Below are 23763 nucleotides of genomic sequence, written 5' to 3'. Positions count from 1 at the left end.
CCAATTGTTGGACCGGTATGACAACCCTAAAGAGAGGGTGAATAGGGTTTAATTAAACTTTTTAACAAATAAGCCTAAATTAAACTAGTTAGATAAATTTTAAACTAACTAAAGAAAATTAGCTAAAATATGTTAAATAACAAGATGGATAAAAAGTATGTAGAGTATGCAACCAAATTAACTCAACCAACTAGAATATGTAACTAAAATTAAATGCAAAAATAATTAGAAAAAGAGTTAGAAAAAAAGACACCGTAATTTTATAGTGGTTTGGTCAAACTCGACCTACATCCACTTTTCCAAGTACCCTCTTGGGATTTTAATTGAAAACCTTCTTTTAACTCTTTCCACAGATTAGAGTCGAATCGCTACTTACTCCTTTTTCAGGTTCAAGAGAAAACTCAATCCTTTCTACGGGTTAGGATCGAACCGTCACAATATGTTGAAGTTTTAAATTACACAAAAGAAAAACTCTCTAAAGAGTGAATATACAATTTTATGCTCACAATAATTAATCCTCACAATACAATAAAAAAAATTCTCAAGGACAAGATGAAAAGAATGAAAATTGGAAGTTTTAGAGAGAATAACAATGGTGGCTTTTTGCAACTTTTGAGGATTGTAAAGATAAACAAAGTTCTTTTTTAAAAAATAAAATTTGGGGGAAAATTGAGTATTTAAAAAGAAGGGAAAGATTGAAATTCAAAATCATTTTGGGCCATTGGATGTAAGTAAAAGAAAAATGATTGGTTGAGATTTAAATCCAATTAGCCATTAGACACAACACAAATAATAATATAATAATATGTCTTTTTCAAAACAATTTATTTAAAACTCAATAAAACAAGTTCCCAATATTTGTTTATAAAAACTAGCCGTTAGGTACAAAGATAAATAATAATATAATAATATATCATTTTTAAAATAATTTGGTTAAAGCCCAATAAAACAACTTTACAATCTTTTTAAAAAAGAATTAGCCGTTAGACACAAAGATAAAATTGATCAAATTGGATCAAATTGATTATTTAGCCACTACATCACCATCTCGAGTATTTTTCTGTTTAAGCTTATTTCAACAATATTTTCTTCGTCTGAACTCCAATTTAGGTGATTCAAGAGGCATTAGAATCATTTATTCGAGCTCTATGTTATGAATTATTCAAAATAATAAAATTATCAATAAAAAATATTCATATTTGTCAGCATCAAAACATTAATTAATCAATTTAAATTAATTAATTTGAGATTAAAGGCCAAAAAGTCAAAAGAAAGAATTTAGACATGCATAGTAGAAAACACGGTTCTAAATTTACCCTAATTTCTAAGGTAAACGTGCATAAATCTTGTCACCCCCCGCCCTACACACAATACAACTCACCATGTTAGACGCGGTATGACTTTGAGTATCTTGACGCGTTCAACACCAAAAACTCAACTTGAGGTCTTTAAGCTTTGCTTAATCGCTTAGCATTTTGCACTTAAACTTAAAATACAAACTTAAGGCGATAAACAACTTAACATAAAGAAGTAACGAATTCTTAAACTTTTCTTACTTAGGTCATATGTTTACAACTCTTAGCAAAATAACATAAACAACACTTAAACTTAAGCTAAACGCCTTGGCAACTTCTTCTCACCTAACAAGCCCTATACCCTTTCCTTACTTTAGCTTTAACGCACCTGGTAATCTGAGGAGTAAAACTTAAAAACATAAGTCAAAAAACTTAGTGAGGTTTTAAGAAAACCTTTCTACGAAATACCTTTCATAAACATCATTGTTCAAATCAAATCGCTCAAACAAATCTTTTAACATAAACATATCATTTCACATAAACATCATTTCACATGAATACACATTTAGTCATAATCACATTCCTTTTGCCAAGGAATTGATCATTCTCTACCCAAAGATTCATCATCCCGCAATTAGATTACTATGATGGCCTTTTCATCAATAACATCCGAGAATATCCAGATTTTTTCCTTGTTGCTCAGGCCGAAGTGCAATACACATCTTTTATGCATTGTCCCGTCTCATTCCACTATGCACGCCTTTTATTCATGGATGTCTTACTTTTTATGTGTACACAATAGTTAACTCATTGATAGGAAGAAGACTAATGGTTTGAACACCATTTCAAAGTCATTGGAAATACATAAATCATTCTTTGATCTTAGCATAAACTTTTGATTTGAAACATCATTTGGAAACAGTAATAGATCAAACATTATTTCAAATCAGTAGAAACTTAAAAAGAATGCTTTTAAACAAACTATTTTAAGAAAAACACTCACAAACTTGGAAACTCATACTCCAAATGCTTTTGTTCTTCTTCTTCTCGTGTAATCACTTCAGCATCACTTCAATACTTAGCTTTTCTCTTCAAACTTTCAGAAAATCAACCATTTGTAGTCTAATTGAAGACCCCTATTTATACTAAGTCTTAAATCAGCTTAGTCATCCTTAAATCCTCAATAATTCGCTAGCTCCTACTCTTAGTGGTACACATGTGTGAACTTCATGTTTAACTTAATCATGCTTAGCTTAATCTACTACACGTAACCCTTTAAGTAAACTTAGGAAATTTAAATTTCCTTACTCCTCGCCTAGTCTATCAACTCCCGAAGAACCTTAATCGCATACTAACACTTAACCTTCAAAAGTCTTGTCACATAACCTTTCTCGTGAACTACTCAATTGCCAACTTCTTCTCGCGTAGTCAGGCTTCATCATCAATTGTTAACTTTTATCAAACTTTTCACTCAAAATGCCTACTTTTCATACGTAGCAAAAATGCCTACTCAAAATGATATGAAGGGATATGTGAGAATTGTTTTAAGGAGAAAAGGTATGTAATTTAATTAGGAGAAATTAAATTAACCAAAAGATAAAATTGAAAAAATTTGAAAAAAATCTTCTTTAATAAACAAATTACATGCAAGTTTCACTAAAACCCAATGCCTCACAATCCACTAATCATTAGTGGGCTTAAGTGGGCTTGGTGTCAATATTTTATACAACCAAATATTCCACTATGAGTTAGTGGGATTATCCAACAAATGTTAGATTTTTTCACGAACTTTAGCCAAAGGAAAAATGAACATTTAACTATTCAAGTCAAAGTCAAACTAACTTTATCAAGTAAAAAATCAAGATTTTGACTTTCTACTATTTTTTCTGTCTCGACTAATTCTAACCTCCCAAGCATGAATTCACACTCATTTTTTTTAAATTTAAATCACATTTTAATCTATAGTCGGTCAAAGTTTGACTTTTAAAATTCAAAAGTGAACATGACTTTTTAAAACTTTGATTATTACCATCATTTCTGAGCTTCCGAGTGTGAATCCCTATTCATATTTTTTTATATTTAAATCATATTCAAAAACATAAAACTCTATCTCTAATTTGATAATCAATGACATTATGACATATACTTATCTGTTTCTCTTTCCTCATCTAATGCAAACAATTTGAATTATTCCATCATATTGTTCTAAGTTTATTCCTTATGAGCTAGCAGGGGAACCTAATGGACCTATAGATCATGGACTCCAACGCTCTGAGATTATCTAACTAAACTCTTTTAGACCAAGCTAATCAACATTTGTTAACTAACGAGCCATTTCACTAAAGTCTCATAGTTGCACTCCGCTCACTACATACATTTGTGTCCATCTAATATAACCATAATACCGCCTCTGAGACTATATCTTGTTCTTGAAGTCCTACTGATCCACTATTAAACAATGGTTTTAGGTCTATTTTATAAAACAAATCCCTTTCGAGACAATGAAAGTGTGGGGCCCTTTGTTCAAGACTTGGATTTAATCCTTAAGGGAACAACCTATCTACTAACCCTAAAGTGGGTATGAGTGAATTATGTCTTGCACCCTTTGTCTCCAGCTATTCACCCTATCTTACCACTAAAATGAAAGGCTTATTAGGCCAGCGCTAAAAAGCTACCCTCACCTATACAGATCTAAGGACAATGTCGTGTGAACAAGAGTTCATAGTTAGCTGAAGATTAAGATTAAGTTACTTAGGTCATTAGTAATTGAAATGGTCAGTTTTAAACAATAAAGGGTGTTGTAACGTAAAAGTAACTATTTTATTGTTCAGTCTTATGTAAACTCTTTACACAAGATGCCCCCACTTTCATGTCTCTACATGAACTATTTAGGATCACATTATTTGTACTAACTACGAAACGGGTCGCATCCATAGTGTCTCTGAATAAAGGTCTCAACCTTTATTCATATACTATAGATCGTTTTATAGTATATACTCAAACTTGATCCATGTTTATATCTCTACTTAATGTTCAAGATTACTCAAAATAGCCTTGGGACAAATAGTTTATTGGATTTAAGATTATTGTAACGCCCCAAAAATTAGGAATTTAATATTATTATCTTAAGTACGATTTTGAGATTTTGGGTGTTATGTAAATGTTGAAGATTTTACCTCGTGGAAATTTGATTTTATTGGAAAGTTTAAAATATCAAATTTTGTTAAGTTGGAATTTATGTTTGTATTGGCTAGGTATGTTTGGGGGCATTTTGGACTTAAGGACTTAACAATTGAATTATGAGAATAATGTTTTGGCTTATGAAAAAAAATATAATATAGTTTGTTAAATTAAAGATGTTTGGTTGGTTGAGGGGAGAGATTATGGGTTTTATTTGGGAAAAAAAAAGAAGAGAAAAAGGAAAGTTTGGTGAGATTTATATGAGGAGAGAGGAGGTTGGGTTGTTTTGGAAATACAATAAGGAAAGGGAAAAGGGAATTTAATATTGGGTTATCTTTTATATAAATGAGCCTGGGAACCCGTGCAAAAGAGAGAAAAAAAAGAGAAGAAGGGGAAAGGAAACCCTAGCCGCCGCACGCCGCCACCATCATCGCCAGCCGGTCGCTCCACAGCCGCCGCACGTCGAGCGCCAGATCGTCGCCCAGCCGCTCGCCCCGCAGCCGCCGCACGCCGAGCGCCAGACCGTCGCCCAGTCGCTCGCACTGCAGTCGCCGCACGCCGAGTTCCAGCCGTCCGCCCGAGTTCTCCCTCCAGCTGCCACCACGAAATCAGTCGCGTCGCTAGCTGCTCGCTCAGCCACGTCGTCGCACGTCGAGCGCCGATCGTCGAAGCCTGCAAAGCACAGCTACACCACGCCTCTGCAACCCAAGTTGCACACCCGTACCCGACCCGAATAGCTGCGCCTCGCCACCGACTCGATTTTCGACCCGCGCCCCTTCTTCGTGAGCCGATCGCTTCGCGCCAACGTCTGTTAAGCCGTCCTACACGCGTGAGCCGCCTGCCGAGCCGTCCTGCGCGCGTGAGTCACCTGCCGAGCCGCCTGCGCATGCGAGCCGAGCCGATTTCTACCTTCTGGTCGAGTCGATTCGCCTGTCTTTGAGCCGTCAGCCTACTCCGGTCCTTTGCATCTAGTTTTGGTAAGTTGATTGGGTTTTGGAATACCCAGTTAAAATTTGTTGGAGCTTAAAATTAAATTATTTCTCTCAAGAAGCATCTAGGACCATTTGATATTGGAGCGTGGGACTTCTCCAGTAGGAGCTCAAGTCGCAACTTCGACCTAAGGTAAGTTACTTCATTAGAATGTCTGGAGTTTTTAATCGTTTGGTGATCAAGTTATGAGAAGTTTGTGTTCTAACTATTAAGACGTCGCTGCTGAGAAAGCGTGACCTTGCGGTTAGGACTCGTTGAGCAAATCTCCAGGTAAGAGACTCTACTACTAGCTCTACGAGTAGAATTAAGAGATCGCATACATTCTCGGTTATGCACATTGATGACTAGACTGCATAGCGACATGTGGTTTGATTAGGATATGATATGCTATAATGATGCGATTTGATGTGATGATATGACATGAAGTTGTGGTATGATATGATATTATGTTTTGATATGAGGATGTGACATGATGATGTGATGATGCTATGTTATGTGTATGCTATGGTTAGGGTGCATGTTAGCTTAGCCTATTAGAGTCGTACCTGCATGAGTGTCCTCCGGGATCACCACCTATTTAGGATTGCGTAGTCCGACGGGACCCGCCAGTCTGGCATGAATATAGATATGATTCGAGTAATTCGATGGGATCCTCGCAGCCCGATTGTCTTAGTGTTTCCTCCGGGTACGCTACAGGGCCAGTTTTTCCTAGGTGTTCCCTTGGGTCACCGAAGACCAGATTTTGTTTCTACGGGATCACATGTTGCACGTGTTCGAGAACGTGCCAATTATTGGGTACAATTTTCAGGACTCTAATAGGAAGTTAATAGGTACCTAGCAGGACTAGTAGTGGGTCCCTTACTGAGTATTTTATACTCACTCTTTCCATTTCATGTTTCAGGCAGGGGCAGAGGTAAAGGCAAGGGCAAGCTGGCGAGCGACCAGAAGTGACCGTGGCGAGCCATAGGGATTTCTTGCTTCCGCTTTATGTCCGAGTTTAGACCTTGAGTGTTTGCCTTTTTATTACTCTTTATTTGTTATTTCATTTCTTTAAAATTAGATAGGGCCCGAGTTAGGATTTTAATATTTGTTTACATATCGCATATTACTTTTGATTAGGTTTTTTTTTTAAATAATAAATTTTTGAGGTTTCATTTCGTTTTATCCAGACTTTACAAACTTTATTTGTCTTTTGAAATTTTAACGGCTTCGACTTAGTATAAGAAGTTGGGTTGTTACAATTATAATATTCCATTTCACTAAAAAACTCTTAATAACGACTTTATTGAATGGAATATGATTACAAACTACGAGTTTTAGGACATAAATTCCAACAAACTTCCACTTGGACTAAAACTCCTAGTGGGATAAAATAACGTTGGATTTAACCATGAGAAAGAATAATACATATGATCATTACTAGAAAAATGGCCCATGACGACAGCTAAAATCTGTCATATTTAAAATTCTTGACAGTTATTTTAAGTCATTGTTCAGGCTGTCAAGGAAAGTTTATTATGACAGTTTTGAAAAATTGTCACAATAAGTATTTTCACAACATAAAATAATTGTTAGATATCTTCTATTGTTAACAGCTAATAAATGTCATTATTTTATGATAAATAATAAATGTCATATATCTAGTATTATTGATAGATAATAATTGTCATTATTTATATTTTATGACAATAACTAACTATTATAAAATGTCACAAAACCATAAATGTTGAAATTTTTTCCTGTAAAAAATATGTCAATCATGATGATTATTAAATGTCAATAAAACACCTAAGATGACTTTAATTACTATCAAAAATACACAATTCTTGGCAATTTTTTTAAAAAATCAAATATCATATACTCCTCTACTACTACATTGTTTTCTTGCCTTATTTTTCTTGACAGTCTCTATTTTTCTTACCACCCTGCCATTACACATACCGGTTCAATCACAAAGTACTATATAACACACCCATATGGAAACAAACAGTCAAAGCTTTAATATATAAATGTTATCATACACTTTATAATATTTGTACAAAAATAACCATTTTTTGTAATGCTTTTACAAGAATCTACATGTAGTAAAGTACGATAGGTACATCGAAATCCTATAAAGGGAATAATAGAGTTGAGCATAATGAGAGTGCTACCATCGCTTCATTACTCCAATAGATTCTTGCAAAACCTAATAGGAAAACAAAAAGTTACCATATAGTTCACACTACACATAACCATTGTCAATAATAGAGATATAATATCTATGCTTTCCTTTCAATGAGTTGTCACAGTCATCGATCTTTCCAAAAGAAATTGATGTCATAATACACACCAAAAACTATGAGTACCTAAAATGTTGATTGAGTGGTGGTTTTAGTTACAAAACACTAACTTACTAACCTATACCCATATTAGTCTCACGAAAGTCTATGTATACAACCCAAAACATACACTAAAACTATTTCAAGCTAAACGATAGCACACATGCAAATAATGAAGAAAACATATAACGATACATCTTGTGTCTGATAAGTTCAAAATTATTTTTTGTTATAGTCATCGAATTTTCCTCTATTTTCTTATTTAGGGGGCGGGGGGCGGTTAGCAAAAATTTGTAAGCTATTTTCAAAAAAACTAAATATAAACTAGTAACTACTCTTAGAAGGAACAATTGGGCATCTTCGTTCTACTTCGCCATCAGCGATCGGATTTCTACTAGGGGCAATCGGGCTTTTGCTGTCAGACCCAACTTCTAGCAGAAACGATCGGGCATCTTCGTTTTGCTTTGTTGTCAGCGATTCGATTTTTACTAAGGGCGATCGAACTTTTGTCATCGTATCCAACTCTTAGTAAGAACGATTGGGCATCTTCGTTCTACCTGACCGTCAGCAATCCAACTTCTACTAGGGAATGATGGGACATTTGTTATCATATCCACCTCTCTAGTAGGAACGATTTGGCATATTTGCTTTACTATGTCATCATTCTGAAGAGGTTATTGCACCATCTTCATCTTGAAGAAGTGGAGATGGAGTTGCACCATCATTTTAGAGAGACGAAGGCGAAGCTACATTGTCGACGTCATCTTTGGAGAAGCAGAACCGGAGTGCACCATCATTGTCATCTTATAGAGGCGGAGGTATAACTATACCATTGTCATCTTCTTGGATATGTTAGGTAGAGTTGCATCTTCGTTGTCTTCTTGGATAGGCAGAGGCGGAGCTACACTGTCATCATATTATTGAAGAGGTAGAGGTAGAGCTTCCCCATCCTGATCTTATTGGAGCTACACCATCGTCCTTTTGAAGAGGCGGAGGCAAAGCTACACTGTCATCTTCATCTTTTAGAGAGAGGAAGTGCGGAGCTACACCATCACCATCTTGAAGATACAGAAGTGAAGCTGAACCATCGTTGTCATCTTGGAGAGAATAGAGGTAGAGTTGCATCGTCATCGTCATCTTAGAGAGGTGAAGGTAGAGCTACTTCATCGTCATCATCTTTGAAGATGTGGAAATAAAGCTACATCGTCATTATCATCTTGGAGAGGCGGAGGCGAAGCTGCACCATCGTCATCCTCTTATAGTTGCACTATCATCATTTAGAGAGTTGGAGGCCGAGATGTACTATCATCATCATGTTTGGAGCTGCAACACATTAGAGATGAATGATCCCCTCAATGGTCAGTATTGAAGATGATGATCCTTTCAAAGTAACATATTGAAGATGACGACTTTCTCGGCTATAACATATTAGAAATGACGACCTTCTCAGCTACAACATATTTAAGATGATAAGCTTCTCTTGACTGCAACATATTTGAGATGACGATCTTCTCGGCTGCAACCTATTGGAGATGAAGATCATCTCAACTGCAACGTATTTGAGATGACAATCTTCTCGATTGTAACATATTTAAGATGACGATCTTCTCGGCTGCAACATATTTGAGATGATAATCTTCCCAGCTGTAACATATTTAAGATGACGATCTTCTCGGCTCCAACATATTTGAGATGAGGCAGAGTTTGCTACATCAACATTTGGAGAGGAGGAGGAGCCACATCTACATCGATGAAGCCTTCAAGCTTGTGATTGAAGAAGCAAGGATGAATTTTTTTTTAGCTTGAAGAAGACAGAGCCTTCGAACTTGAATATGAGGAAGCGTGGATGAAGGCTTCGAGCTTGAATATGGAAGCATCGATAAAGCTTTCGAGCTTAAATATGAGGAAGAATCAATGAAGCCTTTGAGCTTGAATATGAGGAAGCGTTAATGAAGCCTTTGAGCTTGATTTTAAAGCGTTAATGAAGCCTTCGAGCTTGAATATAAGGATGCATCGATGAAACCATTGAACTTGGCCATGGAAACCTAACAGTGCAATCCTCGAAGTCAATAAAACATTGGTGAAGTCTCCTATTTTTCGTTTGAATGGGCCTTGATTAAATCTTTGAACTTGAGTTTGCAGAAACATCAACAAAGCCTCAGAATCAGAACTTCTAAACTTGAAAATTGAGTGTTGAACTTCAAAGGAGTGATGCCCCTTAAAAGTATCTAACTTTGCAGCATCTTGCTCCAAGTGCAACACCTCTTTGATTTGTTATATTGTCTCCAGAAGAACATCTTCAACTTTAAGTTGATATTTTTTAATGGGAATGGACACCATCAATTGCTAGTGTCATGTTTTATGTGGTCATGACACTACTCTTATTTTCCATTTTTTTCAATTGAGTTTTTTTTTTTTTAACTAGACTAAACTTAAAGTTTCCCTTAAGCTACCTACGAACCCTTTATAATATAGGGATCAAGTCAAAACGTAGTTCAACTATTTTTTTTTTCTGCTATTCACCTTTTTAGCTCCTGTGGGCTAGGAGCACCATGCAGTTTAGGCTCTTACGATAAGGAGTTTTACATGTTTAGTAGCTCATATTTTCATCAAGGATTTGTTCACCTCCTTCGTTTGTAGAATTGATGAATATAATAAGTCCTAGCTTCACTGTCAAGGAACCTTCTGTATTTATGTCAATAGATAGCTTCCTCTACATGCGTGATAGAACACAACTGTGAATCTTATTGTCATCACTGTTTCTTCATGAAACAGTTTTTCCTTCAATATTTTCATCTCTCTTTCAATTTGATCGCTTGTCATCTTTAGAGGATCAAAAACAGATGTTGAATGTTGATCTTTCTTCAATGTGAAGATACTTAGCCTTTTGAAACTTGAAGCTCGAGTGGAAGTAGACGTTGGACATTGGTTTTCTTTTTCTTTCGTGGCCATACTCAATCTTTGAAAGGCTGAAGATCGAGTAGTTGAAGGCTTGATACGATTAAAGGCAGAAGTCCTTTTCTTAATTTCATTTAAATTGTTGACTTCTTCAGAAGATGAATAATTGTTGTCGACTTCTACCATGCTCATAGCATGATATGCAACGACTTCTAATACTTCATCTGGATGATCATCAAGAATGAAAGTCCCAAATTGAATCAAAAGTTTCTCTTTGATCAAAAAGCAGCGTTGATGGCAGAACACTTAAAGTCATCTTGACTGCAACATGATCATTTGAACTACTTCATCAATATCCAACTCTATCTTATTTTTACGAGCCAACTTTAGAATCAGCTCCCTTAATACAAAGCACTTTTCAACAAGATGACTAATGACCTGATGATACTTACAGTAGTTAGGATCATCTACCTTTACTGCTTGCTTTGGTCATTTACATTCTGGCAACTGAATAAGTTGTTTCTCTATCAATTACTCTGACGTGTCTGCAACATCAGAGTCAGTAAATTGATAAACTTTCTCTAAGATTTAGGCGTCACTTTTCATCGTCATCATGCTTTCTTTCAAGTTTTGTTTCTTTTCTTTTAGAGAAAGATTTCAATGGAATCTCTTGAACAACCATAGACTCATTTATGATATTATTTGCAATCTTTTTAGTGTCATTGATTTCTTTCTTGTCAGTCCTCATTCTTTAAACCAAGAAATATTTTGCTACTCTGTTGGTGATACTTAACTTCATATCATACGCGTGGGTTGCCCATTATTCAAAAGTGCGAGGTTTTATTCCCTGTAAAATATAAAGAAGTTCCCAGTGCATGCCTTGGGTGCACATCTCCACTACAAACAGTTTTATGACCTTGTCTTTGTCATCCAGGCTTAGAGCTCTCCATCTGTTTATGTAGTTGATGACTAACTCTCTCTTCCGCTGTTTGATGTTTGTCGACTCCATCATGCTGACGACATTCCTAGTGCTATAGAAGTGGTTGAGAAACTCTATTTCTAGCTGTTCACAGCTATCAATTACTTTCGGATCTAAATCAGTATACCACTAGAAAGCATTTCCTTTTAAGTTCTGAACAAACTGCCTAACTAGTTGGTCTCCTCTTGATCCAGCATTCTCGCATATTTCAATAAAGTGAGCAATGTGTTGCTTTGGATTGCCCTTTTCGTCTAATTGTTGAAACTATAGAGGTTAGTACCCAATAGGCATTTGCAGGTCATTGATTCTCTTAGCGTATGGCTTGGAATACATGAAAGAAGTTTGTAGTGATCCTCTATACTGAGCTCTTATGGAGCTTGTGATCATATCTTGTAGTTGTTGGATTGACAAGGAGGTGATAGAGATGAACTGTTGCGACTGGTTTTCCTGCAACACAGCTTTTCCTTTATCGTCAGCTTTGACAGCAAAGCAAAAGTTTTGCTAGACTCAGCAGTTTCACAAGTCTTCATTTATCTTTCATGATGGCGATTTCATGATCTCGCTCTTCAACAACTTTCATTAGAAATTTTATTTTCCTCTCCATCTCTGTCATGGCTGCGTCAGTTGTCACATCTGCCATAATAACAAACACTACTTCAAGGTGTGATTCTTTGTCTAATAGACTAGAAGCACGTAGAGTTGTTGAACAAAGGATTCTCTTTTATGGTGATCCCGCCTTTAGGAGATTCTATCAATTGTTCCCAACTTTTATTCTTGCGGATAGAACCTTATTCTTATTCTTGCATGCTTCTCTTTGAGTGACTCTATGTGACAAGTCCAGTGTAAGAGTCGTTTGCGACAGTAGCTTTGGATGCAACTGTTCTTAGTGCCATTAGCTTATTTGTAGATTTGAATGACGAGAGAGAGATGAGAGGTAGAGATGTCCGACTAGACGTGCCAATTTGTTTACATGAGATTTTCGAAAAAATTTGATTCGTGAAGTTGAACTTGTGTTGATGTTGTATTTATGTTGATTTGATGGGATGTTATTCGATCTCTAGAATTTGATCCTCTGATTCTCTCTCAGTTGGATGCTTACGCTTGATTTGAGGAAGCGGGGCACGTGATATTCTTCAAGTTGAAGAGTATTAAGAAAGCTTGTATCTTCAAAAGAACTTCAATCTTCGAGGGTGATTGGCTTCCGGAGTTAGAGAGTCTTATGGCTCTTTGAAGAATTCTCTCTAGAAGATCGAGTCAAAAATTTTCCAAACCCTACAAATGAAGAGAACTCATCTATTTATAGAGCTCCTTGGTGGGCTTTTATGAACTTAGGCCTAGTTAGACCATAAACCAGCCTCATGGGTTCAATTATATAGATTTGGATCATACTTAGCCTTTGAGTTAAATTAAGCTTATTTTTTTTTGCTTAATTGAATTTTAGGTCAAGTAATATTTAATTGAAGCAAAATAATTAATTTGATGTACATGTGACATCATCAGAATTGGCAAATTTGTCTTTAAATTTAATTTGGGACACATGTCAATTTTTAGTTAATCTCAAATGCAACTATTTTAGTAAATGACGTGGCAATTTGTGATTGGTTCCAAAAATTTCTTATTCAACCGTATCAAATAAAAACATAATGTTAAGAAAAAAGATTGAAATAAGAAAGCAAAACAACGACCACTAGCCAAAGTTCATTTTTTATATTTTAACGAATAAACACATGTATATAGAAATTATTGTAAATGACAAAATTACCAAAAATATTTACAAAATAAAACAAGATATGATAGAAGTGTATCAATTAATAAAATCTAAACTTTTTCTATATTTTGTAAATATTTTCAATAGTTTTATCTTTGGGGTCTTTTCAAAAGTATAAAAAAGCGGCAAAATATTTACACTCTATAGAACAATTCCGAAAATGGAAAAAGCCCAGAGACTTGCCGTGTAAAATACCAAAAATGCCCCGTCAACAACGGGCGCCTAATCTATTTGAGATCATTTAGATTTGGTTATTGATCGTTTAGATATGGCTACAATTTATACGCGATCGTTTAGATATGACTATATAACGTGATCATTTAGATATGACTACATTTATACGCAATCGTTTAGATATGGCTACAATTTATATGCGATTGTTTAGATATGGTTACAATTTAATTTATATGCGATCGTTTAGATATGGCTGCAATTTATATGCGATCGTTTAGATATGAATTTTTCAATTCCATCATTTAATTTTATTATATGATCGTTTAGTTTTGGAGACCCAAATCTAAATGATTTTTTAAAAAAATTTGGTACATGATTTTTTTAATTATTTTGGTACACGATCGTTTAGATTTTTTTACACGATCGTTTACTTTTTTTTACATGATTGTTTTTTTTTTACACGATCGTTTACATTTGGCTACTCCAATCCAAATGAATTTTTTCCAAAAAATTTTATACACGATCTTTTATTTTTTTTACACGATCGTTTACATTTGGCTACTCCAATATAAAGGATTTTTTTTAAGATTCTTTATACACAATCTTTTATCTTTTTTACAAAATCGTTTACTTTTTTTACACGATCGTTTATGTTTGGCTACTCCAATCTAAATGATCTTTTTTTCAAGATTCTTTATACACAATCTTCTAGATTTTACTATTAGATTTTGTTTTTTTTTTTACTCACTCTTATACAAAGTCGTTCAAATTTGGTTACCCAAATGCAAACGCGTAAAAAAAAAGGAAAAGTAGGAAGGCGATGGAAAGAAATTGAAGCGAAAAAAAAAAAAAAAAAAAGAAGAGGAAAAGAAGAAAAACGATTGAAAGATTAAACGACGTAAATAAAAAATTGAAAAATAAGAAATATGATGGAAAGAAATCGTAGAAAAGAAAAAGAGGAAAGAAGAAAGACGAAATCGCAGAGAAGAACGAAGAAGACAAAATAAAGGAGGAAGACGAATCACGGAAGAAATAAATATGAAAGGACAAACCTGAAATACTTAAAAATTTTAAAAATGACTAATTTTATGGACTTTGTTATGCAAACCGTAAATAGTTTGGTGTTTTATTACATTTACAATAGTTTCCCTTTTATCTTTTATAATATGAAAGTCTATTAATGTCTATACCTCTCATTTATATCAAAATTTATCTTTTACTGAAAATGATTAACTAATAATAATAATTTATAGAAAAATTCCTAAAGAGAACAAAAAGATTTATAAAAAAAATGGATAATAAACTTGCATGGGAGACTAGCTAAAATTGGACAGTTTGAAAATATTATTGAGGAAATAGTTATAGTACTTTGTTACATCCATTCACAGTTTTTCATAAATAATAGTATTAGAGTATAATTGAGAATCTGGAAATTTTCAGATCATTGATTGAAAGAGATCTGCAATATTTTTCGTTCAATCTGTTCAAACAATTTACACAACAAATGGAAGTGTTTTCGTAAAACCTATAAACCTTACCATTAAGGCATTACTTTATATGCAAATCAGAAATGCTTCTCACGGACTCAATAGCAAACCGAGAATGAAACTAACTTTTAAGGAGGAAAACATTACGTATCACAGCCCATAATGCCTGGTGCCAAAGCAATCCCAACAGGATATGACCTGTGCACTCTTGTTCTTCCTACCACAACTTTTTCACCATTGAATTCGTCAAGGCTATTTCTCTTCACAATGGAGTCTTTAGTATCAGCAATGAACTGCAGTCCCTGTACAAACATTGGGCATTTCTAATGCTGTCCGGAAATAGATACAAATTATCTCGGAATATTTGTGCAGCATTCTCATACCTTGAGGGGATTCTCCTCGTATTTAACTGTTGCAATCTTCTTTGCCTCAACTTCCTGCCAAATATTAGTGAAACAAAATCCACTTCAGAGGGAGAAGGATTTGCTTTCAGCTTGAAGTGATAGTGGCGAGGGAAACTACTCACTGGGAAGAGTTTTTCGCTTATACGACCTCTGACGCCTTCTGCAGCTTGACATAGATACCAGAGACCAGAATTTGTGACATTCTGTTTCCTTTCAAGATCCTCAAGTTTCCCTTCCTGTTTGTCATAGGGGTCAGTGGGGATGAAATTCAAGAACAGCTTGCACCGTGGTCTAGCTTGCACCCTAAAAAAGCGTTTTAAGGTAGTAAGTGACTCACCAATTGTGAGACCATTTGATGGATTGTTTCAACATCAAAACCAATCTGAGAAAGGTTAGACTTAACCTCCTCCACCTGCACGCAGATAAAACATCAAACGGATGTTGCATTCACTTTATACTCTATGAATATGATCTATTTCACAAGGTTCGTGGTCTCTTTTATCAGAATTAAGAGAAATTTCAGCTAGATCAAAGGCTTTATATAAGGAACGTAAGCTGCATCAACAGGGAATTCTGAGACACAAACATTGATCTTGTCAACTAGATCTTCTTAATAGCCATAAAAGTAAAAAACATAGAATATGATTTCTTACCAATCCTAGTTAAAAAAATTCTATACTGGATCTAATACAATGCTTCTTACAATAAGAAAATGGCTCGTGGAATGTCTACATATTTGTGTGTAAAAAGGAAACTTAGAATGTTATATCTATCAAAATTAGAAAAAAGAAAGAAGGTAGCTCTCATCTTACATTATTAGCAATGAGATTTGTTGTTTCAATCTCCTCATCCAGCCTCCAATCTAGGTTCTCCAACTTCTTTGTCAGATGCCTCCTTGTTGACTGGAGCCAAAAATGGTTTAAAATTAAAATCATGCATCCACCATGAACAAGCTTTCCTGTTTCAGGTCACTACACAATGTCTAACCAGTCACTTACAGCCAGTGCTTCATGCACGTGATCCAGTTGTTTAGAGACGGTGGAGACAGCATTTGCCATGTTTTGCTTTGTCACAAACATTATGTCAGAAAATGACAATCCCTGCTAGATCAAAGGCAGAAATGTTTTTACCAAAGTCGATCGTGCAACAAAAATACATCTCCCCTTTTTCGGTCAACTGAAATAAAAAGTTTTACCTTCCACCACATGTAGCAATATCCCATCGCTCCCACAGCAGCAGCAGGTACCAAGTAAGAAGCATAATTCCCTGAAAGAAAAAAGATCACCTTGCCAAGTCTGCATAACGAACAATTTCTGTGCATTTCCAGATACACCAAACTTAGCTTTACCTATGCGGTTTTTTCTTTTTTTTTTCTTTCAAACAGCTGCTTTCATCGGGAAAGTATGAAAGAACACAAAAGCATACAAAAAAGAATTGACCACACAAACCCTTAGAGAAAGGTTTTCCAACTAAGGTATAGGTATTACCTAGAGAATAATTACAAAAAAAGTTTCAAGAGAAACACGAAACCTCACTAGGGTCTCTCCACACCAAGAAACACTATTGTTTCCCTCCCCAAGGATCCCACAAAATAGCACACGTCCCAACATCCAAGGAAACGGCCTTCTCTTTGAAAGTGGATGGAAGAGGAAGTCCCTGATCATTAAACGAACATTCTTCAACAAAGTGACCAAGAAACCGAACTCTTGAAAGAAATCATGCCACACAAATTTAGCAAATTGATACTCCTCAAGAAGCTGATCAAGGTTTTTCCTCCGCCTTTCAACAAAAAATACAACACCAAGGGCCCAAAAGCAAAGGCATCTTTCTCCAAAGCCTATCCGTGGTGTACAAATACCGAAGTAAAACTTGCCAAGAAAAGATAACTTTTTTCTGGAATTTTTCTCCTCCATAAACCGTCAAAAACAGACTCAATAGTAGGAGAGGGGTCAACTAAAAACCAAAAGAAAGATCTAAAAGTGAAGCCTTTGAGGCGGAAGGACTCCACACTCAAACATCCTTCTTCCCCCGTCTAAAATCAAAATTCTCAATCAAGGAAAGAAGAAAGGCCACCTCCGTAACAGTGTTTTCAAAGCACAAGGCATGCCTCAAGGTGAGAAGCAAATCTTGAGCGAAGCGATGCGCAGTGAATTAACTAATAAATCAATAATATATGTTGTCGAAGTTAGAACAAAATATGAAAGAACTCCTTCGTTCTATACATTATAATTCAATATATATAGGCATACACAAAAACCCTAATAAAGACTAGTAACTTACAACAAAGGACAAAAGACTAATAAGCTCCGATAATTACATATATATTATAACACTCCCCCCTACACTAGAGCATATATATTAATCATGCGCAGCTCGTTATATAGGTACACTAGTCAAACTCTATTCAAAGCTTTTGTAAAGATATCTCCTAATTGTTCTCCAGTCTTCATATATCCAATAGAAAAAAGACTTTGTTGTATTTTTTCCAAAACAAAATGAAAATCAATTTCAATGTGTTTAGTATGCTCATGAAATACTGGTTAGATGCAATATGGAATACCACAGCTTAGTCGATATTGTAGTATTAAAACCCAACCTAATCAAGAGTTGATCTAACCACATTATTTCACACACTAATTATGCTATTGCTCTATATTTTGATTCATCCCTTGATCAAGAAACTACATTTTGCTTCTTACTCTACCACGAAACCAAATTTCCTTCAACAAAAATACAATATCCAAAAGTCAATCATTTGTCTTCTTTTGATCTTGCCTAATCAGCACATCTAAAAAACATTTAATGTTCACATGACCATGATCTTTATGTAAGGTCCCACGTCCAAATGCAGCCTTTATGTACCATATAACTTGTTGTATTGCATCCCAATGTTCTGTTGTGACTCACAGTGTTACCAAATAAGCTTAGTTTGGATGCCATTGTTAGGTAATTCAACTATACAACCAATCTTCTATATCTCTCGGGATTCATAAATGGTTTTTTATCTTTCAAAAGTTGTAGATCAGGTAATCATCATGGGTTGACCTAGTGGTAAAAAAGGAGGCATAGTATCGTATAAAAGGAGACATAGTCTCAACAACTAACTAAGAGGTCATGGATTCAATTTATGGTGGCCACTTACCTAGGAATTAATTTCATACAAGTTACCTTGACACCTAAATGTTGTAGAGCCAGGCGGGTTGTCTCGTAAAATCAGTCGAGGCATGCATAAGCTGACCCAAACACTAACAGATATCAAAAATAAAAACTTTGTAGATCAGGCATCATAGGAGTACTACATGGCTTGCCTCCCAACTTTCATGTCTCAAATAACAAATTAATTACATATTTTCTCTATGACATAAAAATACCCTTCTCTTTACTTCAAGCCCAAAAAATACTTTAGTTCTCCAACATCTTCCGTATGAAATTGACTTTGGAAGAAAGATTTGAGAGACAATACACCTAATGTATCACTGTCAATTATAACAATAACGTCAAAATATACAAAAAGAATAATCCAACTCATATATCTTTGTAGAAACAGAGTGATCTAATTTTCTTTTCTTCATTCCAAACTATTTAAGTGCTCGACTAAATTTTCCAATCCATGCATGTGGGTCTGCTGCAACACATACAAGGATTTGCGATGGCAACACACTTTATCATTCTCCCTATGAGCAACAAACTCTGGTGGTTATTCCATATAGACTACCTCCTGAAGATCACTAGGGAGAAAGGCATTTTAAGGTCAAACTAATGTAAAGACCAATCTTGAGATATTACCATAGAAATGAATAACCAGACAGAAGTGAGTTTACCAATAGAAGAAAATGTATCAAAATAGTCAATCGCACGTGTGAGGATAACCTTTAGCCTCAAGGCGTGCTTTTAAACAAGCTATTAATCCATTGAGATTAACCTTAATTGCAAACAACCATTTGAACCCAATAGACTTCTTTCCTGCAGGAAGAGATACTAAATCCCAAGTACCATTATCATCTAAGGCATTCACCTCTTCAATCATCGCACTGCACCACCCAAATTGAGAAAATGCTTCATAAACCGTAGGGGTGTTCAAGAAACCAGACGATTCGTAAAAACCGATCAACCCAACCCAACCCGTGCAATTTGGATCGAATAATCAACTCATTTGGGTCGGGGTAAGGTTGGGTTGGGTTCAAATAAATAAAAACAATTTGAGTTGGATTGGTTCAAGGGTTTACCTAAAGTAACCCAAACTAACCCCAACTTATTATTAACTTCAAAATTTACATATATTTTATACTTATGATACAATTATATGTACACATTTATTTTTGTTTTATTTAATTTGCTTATTTTTATAGTTTTTTCTTCAATAACACCTAAAAAATAGTTTTTAGAACTTTGGTAAGAAAATGTGAATTATAAAAATTGAAATTGAGTTGTTAGTCCAAATATATGAAAATAATTAAATACAATTTCTACATATTAATATTTTACTTTGTTAGATGCATGACGTGCGTAACCTGAACCAACCCATCCCAAATATTTCATGATTGAATTGGATTGGGTTCATTTTTTAACGAAGGTTATTCAGTGTTGAAGAAGTTTGCAACCCAAACATTTGGGTTTGGTCAAAAAAGTACTTCAATCCAGCCAAACCCAACTAACGAATGCCCCTAATGAACAATCTTAGGTATCGAGACAGAGTCGAGAGATTTAACAAACGAACATGTAAGAGATAATGATTGGTCATAAGATACACAAGAAGCAATCGGATAAGTGGAAGAACGTTTAACTTTACAAAGGGCAATGGGAAGCTCATCACTTGGCGATAACAAAGAGTTTTCTTAGACAAAACATTCACTTGGAGGTTGTAGACGAGAGTAGACTTTAGGTATAGATGGATGATTAAGAACAAACACTGGAGAAGCCAAATTAGGGTAGGGAGTTGGAGATGTGAGTGTATAAATAAAAAGATCCTCCTCCTTCCCCTGACTTGTACTAAGCAAAGAGGTAGTGAAAGGCTTGTCTTCAAAGAAAGTAATATCTCGAGATACAAAATATCTATTCAAACTTGGACAATAACATCTCTATCCTTTTTTAGCACGAGAATAGCCAAAGAAAATGCAGTTTAAAGACTTGCGGTCTAACTTTTTGTCAAATTAGGACAAAAATCTCTAACAAAACAAGTACAACCAATATTTTTGGCTCAATAGGAAACAACTTTTTATTGGAAAGAGAACATGAAAATGAACCTGATCTTGAAGAACAAACGAAAGCATTCAATTTATAAGAAAACAAGTTACTGAAATTGCATCAATCCAAAAATGCTTTGAAACATGCATTTGAAAGGATAATGCACGTGCAGTTTCAAGATGTCTATTCTTTCATTCTGCAACCCCATTTTGGGATGGAGTATCAGCACAAGATGATTGGTGAATGGCTATATATGTACAAAGGTACAACTTAAGTGCTTCTAAAAAAGACTCATCAGCATTGTTACTTCTCAAGGTTTTAAGGCACACACAAAACTGAGTTGAAATTTCAGCATGGAAATTGCATAAATGAGAAAGTAACTTAGAACGATTTGTCATAAAATACAACCAAGTCATGCAAGAGTGATTGTCAGTAAGGTAACAAAATATCGAAATCCAGTTTTGGACACAACTGAACACGGACCCCAAATATACATGATGTGTTGGGTATGAAACTATGAACCGACAGTCCTCTTTCCAAAAATCACACAAACAGTTAAGAATTATAAGAAATATTGATGTCCTGAAGCGAAGTTTCATAAAGTTTATTTACATAAACATCTATACTGAGATCTCAAAAGAGCCAAGTTTCAGGAATTCATTAAAGGTGAACAGGATAACGCAAAATCAGAAGAAGCAAATTCAGAGTATAGTCGCCTAAAAAAAGAAAGAAAAAACAAAAAAGAAACTAGAGTATAATATCCACCTAGGAACGTTTGCATTGTTTTAATTTGTTTCTAAAACAATGCACTGCTTTTTCCCTAACGATGGGTGCCCATTAGACCAATATAGGAATTAAGTTGTAACAAACAAGATCTTGAGGTTTCTCAATAAGAGCATTCAAAGAAAAAACACAAAATCATAACCTTCAAACAAAAAATCCACAGAATTAGATGTCCATACCGCAAGAAGAAGAGTTCCCATTAAAGACGGTTACAGGACCAGATAAAGTCAACTCCCTGATCTCTTGTGTCAGTTGTCGAATCTGAATGAATTTACAAATCAGTAACCAGAATGTACTTTAACTTAACTGAAGCATTTAAAGCAATTGATCCAACATACAGATACTACGTATTAAAAAAAAAACAGAAAGTTCTGATTATTGTTGATTATTTTGATATTAACACAAAAATGCCATCTGCATTCTTTTGAAGTTTAACCAGAGGAATAGTTCATATTCTCTTTGCTTCTCCACATTTTTGGTACATCAATTATCATTAGATCTTCTGTTATTACGTTTCCCGAGAGCAAAATAACATGTCATAAAGTACAAACCTGTGCAGCAAGAACAGCAGTATCATACTTGTAAGGGCTAGGGGCAAGTTCTTCATCAGTAACACCCTTCAGTAATTCCTGAAGTTGCGATATCAGATCAGACAATCGCCCACTTCTTAAAACAACAGAACCAGTTAACCCTAATGAATGATAGAGAAACCCAACAATCAGAGAAGAACAGCGGATGGCATGAAACTTGTAAGTTGTAATCGTATTTACAAGGAAGCGACACGATTCCAATTGAAATATGTAATCAGGTTCAAGGATTCCCAATATCCAGAGACTACTATAAACAAGACCGTAAAAGCTAAAAGCTGAATACAGATGAATGATCAAAATAGCAAAAGCGAATGTGAAAAAAACCTGCTCCAACGAGGATGAGAACCTTAGACGTTGAAACCCCAGCAGCTTGTAATGCCATCTTCACAAGCCGTTTCTTTTTTGCGAGCAAGGAGATGGGGAAGAAATGTCGTCGATTACCCACTATTGGACAGAACAGGGAATTTTCGTTTTAAGCTGTAGACTAGACGCAGACCCAGACTGGAGGGTCTGAAACAAAACAAACATGAGGAGGGGCTTAACCATGGAGCCACTAGTCAAGGTGAAAACTTTGACCACAAGTTTTTTAGGGTGCCACAAGTTTCGAAATTATAACGAAAATGCCAATCGGAAAAACATTGAAAAATTGTTTCGCATGTTGTAATCGAACACGCCGCTGGGAGTGGATTTGACAGAAGAAAATTGCTGAAGCCAAGCGGATCGAATCTGTTACGTTGAGGTATGCCGCGCGCGTTTGAGCCAAATTTTCGGAAAGTTCAAAATACATACGATTTTGCCCTCGATCTTTAATTGGCTCGTTCTTCTTTGTTTGAGTTCTATTTTAGGTGATTTTTGTTGTGTTGTTCTTGACAGAGTATATTTTCATATTCTATGTAAAAAATACAAAAATAATGAGTATATGCATCTATAGGGGTAAAATTAGGTATGAATTGTATAGTATATTCTAGCTCTAACACCTGTTCAAACTTGAGGGTGATCTCGCCTTCTACAAGCTTTTTCCAAGAACTATTTTCCTAAAACGATAGCCAAGTATTATTAGTGGCATCTAAATCTAATATCCAAGTTTAAGTATCAAATTCTACTAAGCATGTTTCAACAAATAGTAAATCACATTTACCTTGTGTTGTCTTCTCTATCTTTTTCTCTATAAGGTACTTTGGACAGTTCCTTAACCAATGTCTGTTTTGGTTACAGTGGTAACATTTACCTTTTTCTACTCTTTACCTTGTTTTTTTTTTTTTTAGTCTTTCCCTTTCCCTTCTTCTTCATTTGAGCATTTGGTTTTGAGGGTTCAACTTTGTTGTTAGAGGATCATCCTCTTAAAAACTTCTTTATTATGGTAACAACATTTGTTTCCACTTCTTTTTCCTTACCTAACGTGAATGTTTGGAACTGTTGAAACTCATTAAGAAGAGCGATTAGGTTGACTCTATCTTATTAGTGACGCGCTCATCTAAAACGGTACAAAACTCTTTGAAAGATATTATAAGATTAAGCTAACATGATTTGCCCCATTGATGAGTCTACCATTTACTTCAACAATGTTGAAGTGCATCATTATGTTCAGGCCCTTCCTTCATACACTTAGTATAAATGTGCATTGTTTCGTGTCTTAGAGAGTACGACTGCTGCCTGAACATCTCCCTTAATGAATCCATAATTATTTTAGTGGTGGCTAAGGATTCATGT

General features: G+C 35.1%; 1 protein-coding gene across 1 annotated transcript; it reads right to left on the bottom strand.

The window, feature by feature from the left end:
• Positions 1 to 15023: 15023 nt before the first annotated feature.
• LOC103496021 (uncharacterized) lies at positions 15024 to 22920 on the bottom strand. Its single transcript, XM_008457735.3, has 10 exons — positions 22378 to 22920; positions 22015 to 22154; positions 21643 to 21724; positions 16692 to 16762; positions 16495 to 16596; positions 16309 to 16398; positions 15834 to 15908; positions 15619 to 15732; positions 15476 to 15529; positions 15024 to 15394 (listed from the first exon to the last, which is right to left on the bottom strand). The coding sequence occupies exons 1-10, from the start codon at positions 22433 to 22435 to the stop codon at positions 15236 to 15238; spliced, it is 945 nt and encodes a 314-aa protein (XP_008455957.2). The 5' UTR covers positions 22436 to 22920; the 3' UTR covers positions 15024 to 15235.
• Positions 22921 to 23763: the final 843 nt, after the last annotated feature.

This window comes from Cucumis melo, chromosome 11 (genome assembly GCF_025177605.1).
Source record: "Cucumis melo cultivar AY chromosome 11, USDA_Cmelo_AY_1.0, whole genome shotgun sequence".
Taxonomy (NCBI): domain Eukaryota; kingdom Viridiplantae; phylum Streptophyta; class Magnoliopsida; order Cucurbitales; family Cucurbitaceae; genus Cucumis; species Cucumis melo.
This window is presented reverse-complemented; position numbering and strand designations above follow the sequence as displayed.

What these genes read in the sequence shown, in the direction of transcription:
- LOC103496021 (XM_008457735.3), bottom strand. Translation starts at nt 22,435, where the DNA reads ATGGCATTACAAGCTGCTGGGGTTTCAACGTCTAAGGTTCTCATCCTC. An exon ending in ACGTGCATGAAGCACTGGCT is followed by an intron (nt 16,399 to 16,494) that starts GTAAGTGACTGG and finishes TTTTGGCTCCAG; the next exon opens with TCAACAAGGAGGCATCTGAC. An exon ending in CAAATCTCATTGCTAATAAT is followed by an intron (nt 15,909 to 16,308) that starts GTAAGATGAGAG and finishes ATCTGCGTGCAG; the next exon opens with GTGGAGGAGGTTAAGTCTAA.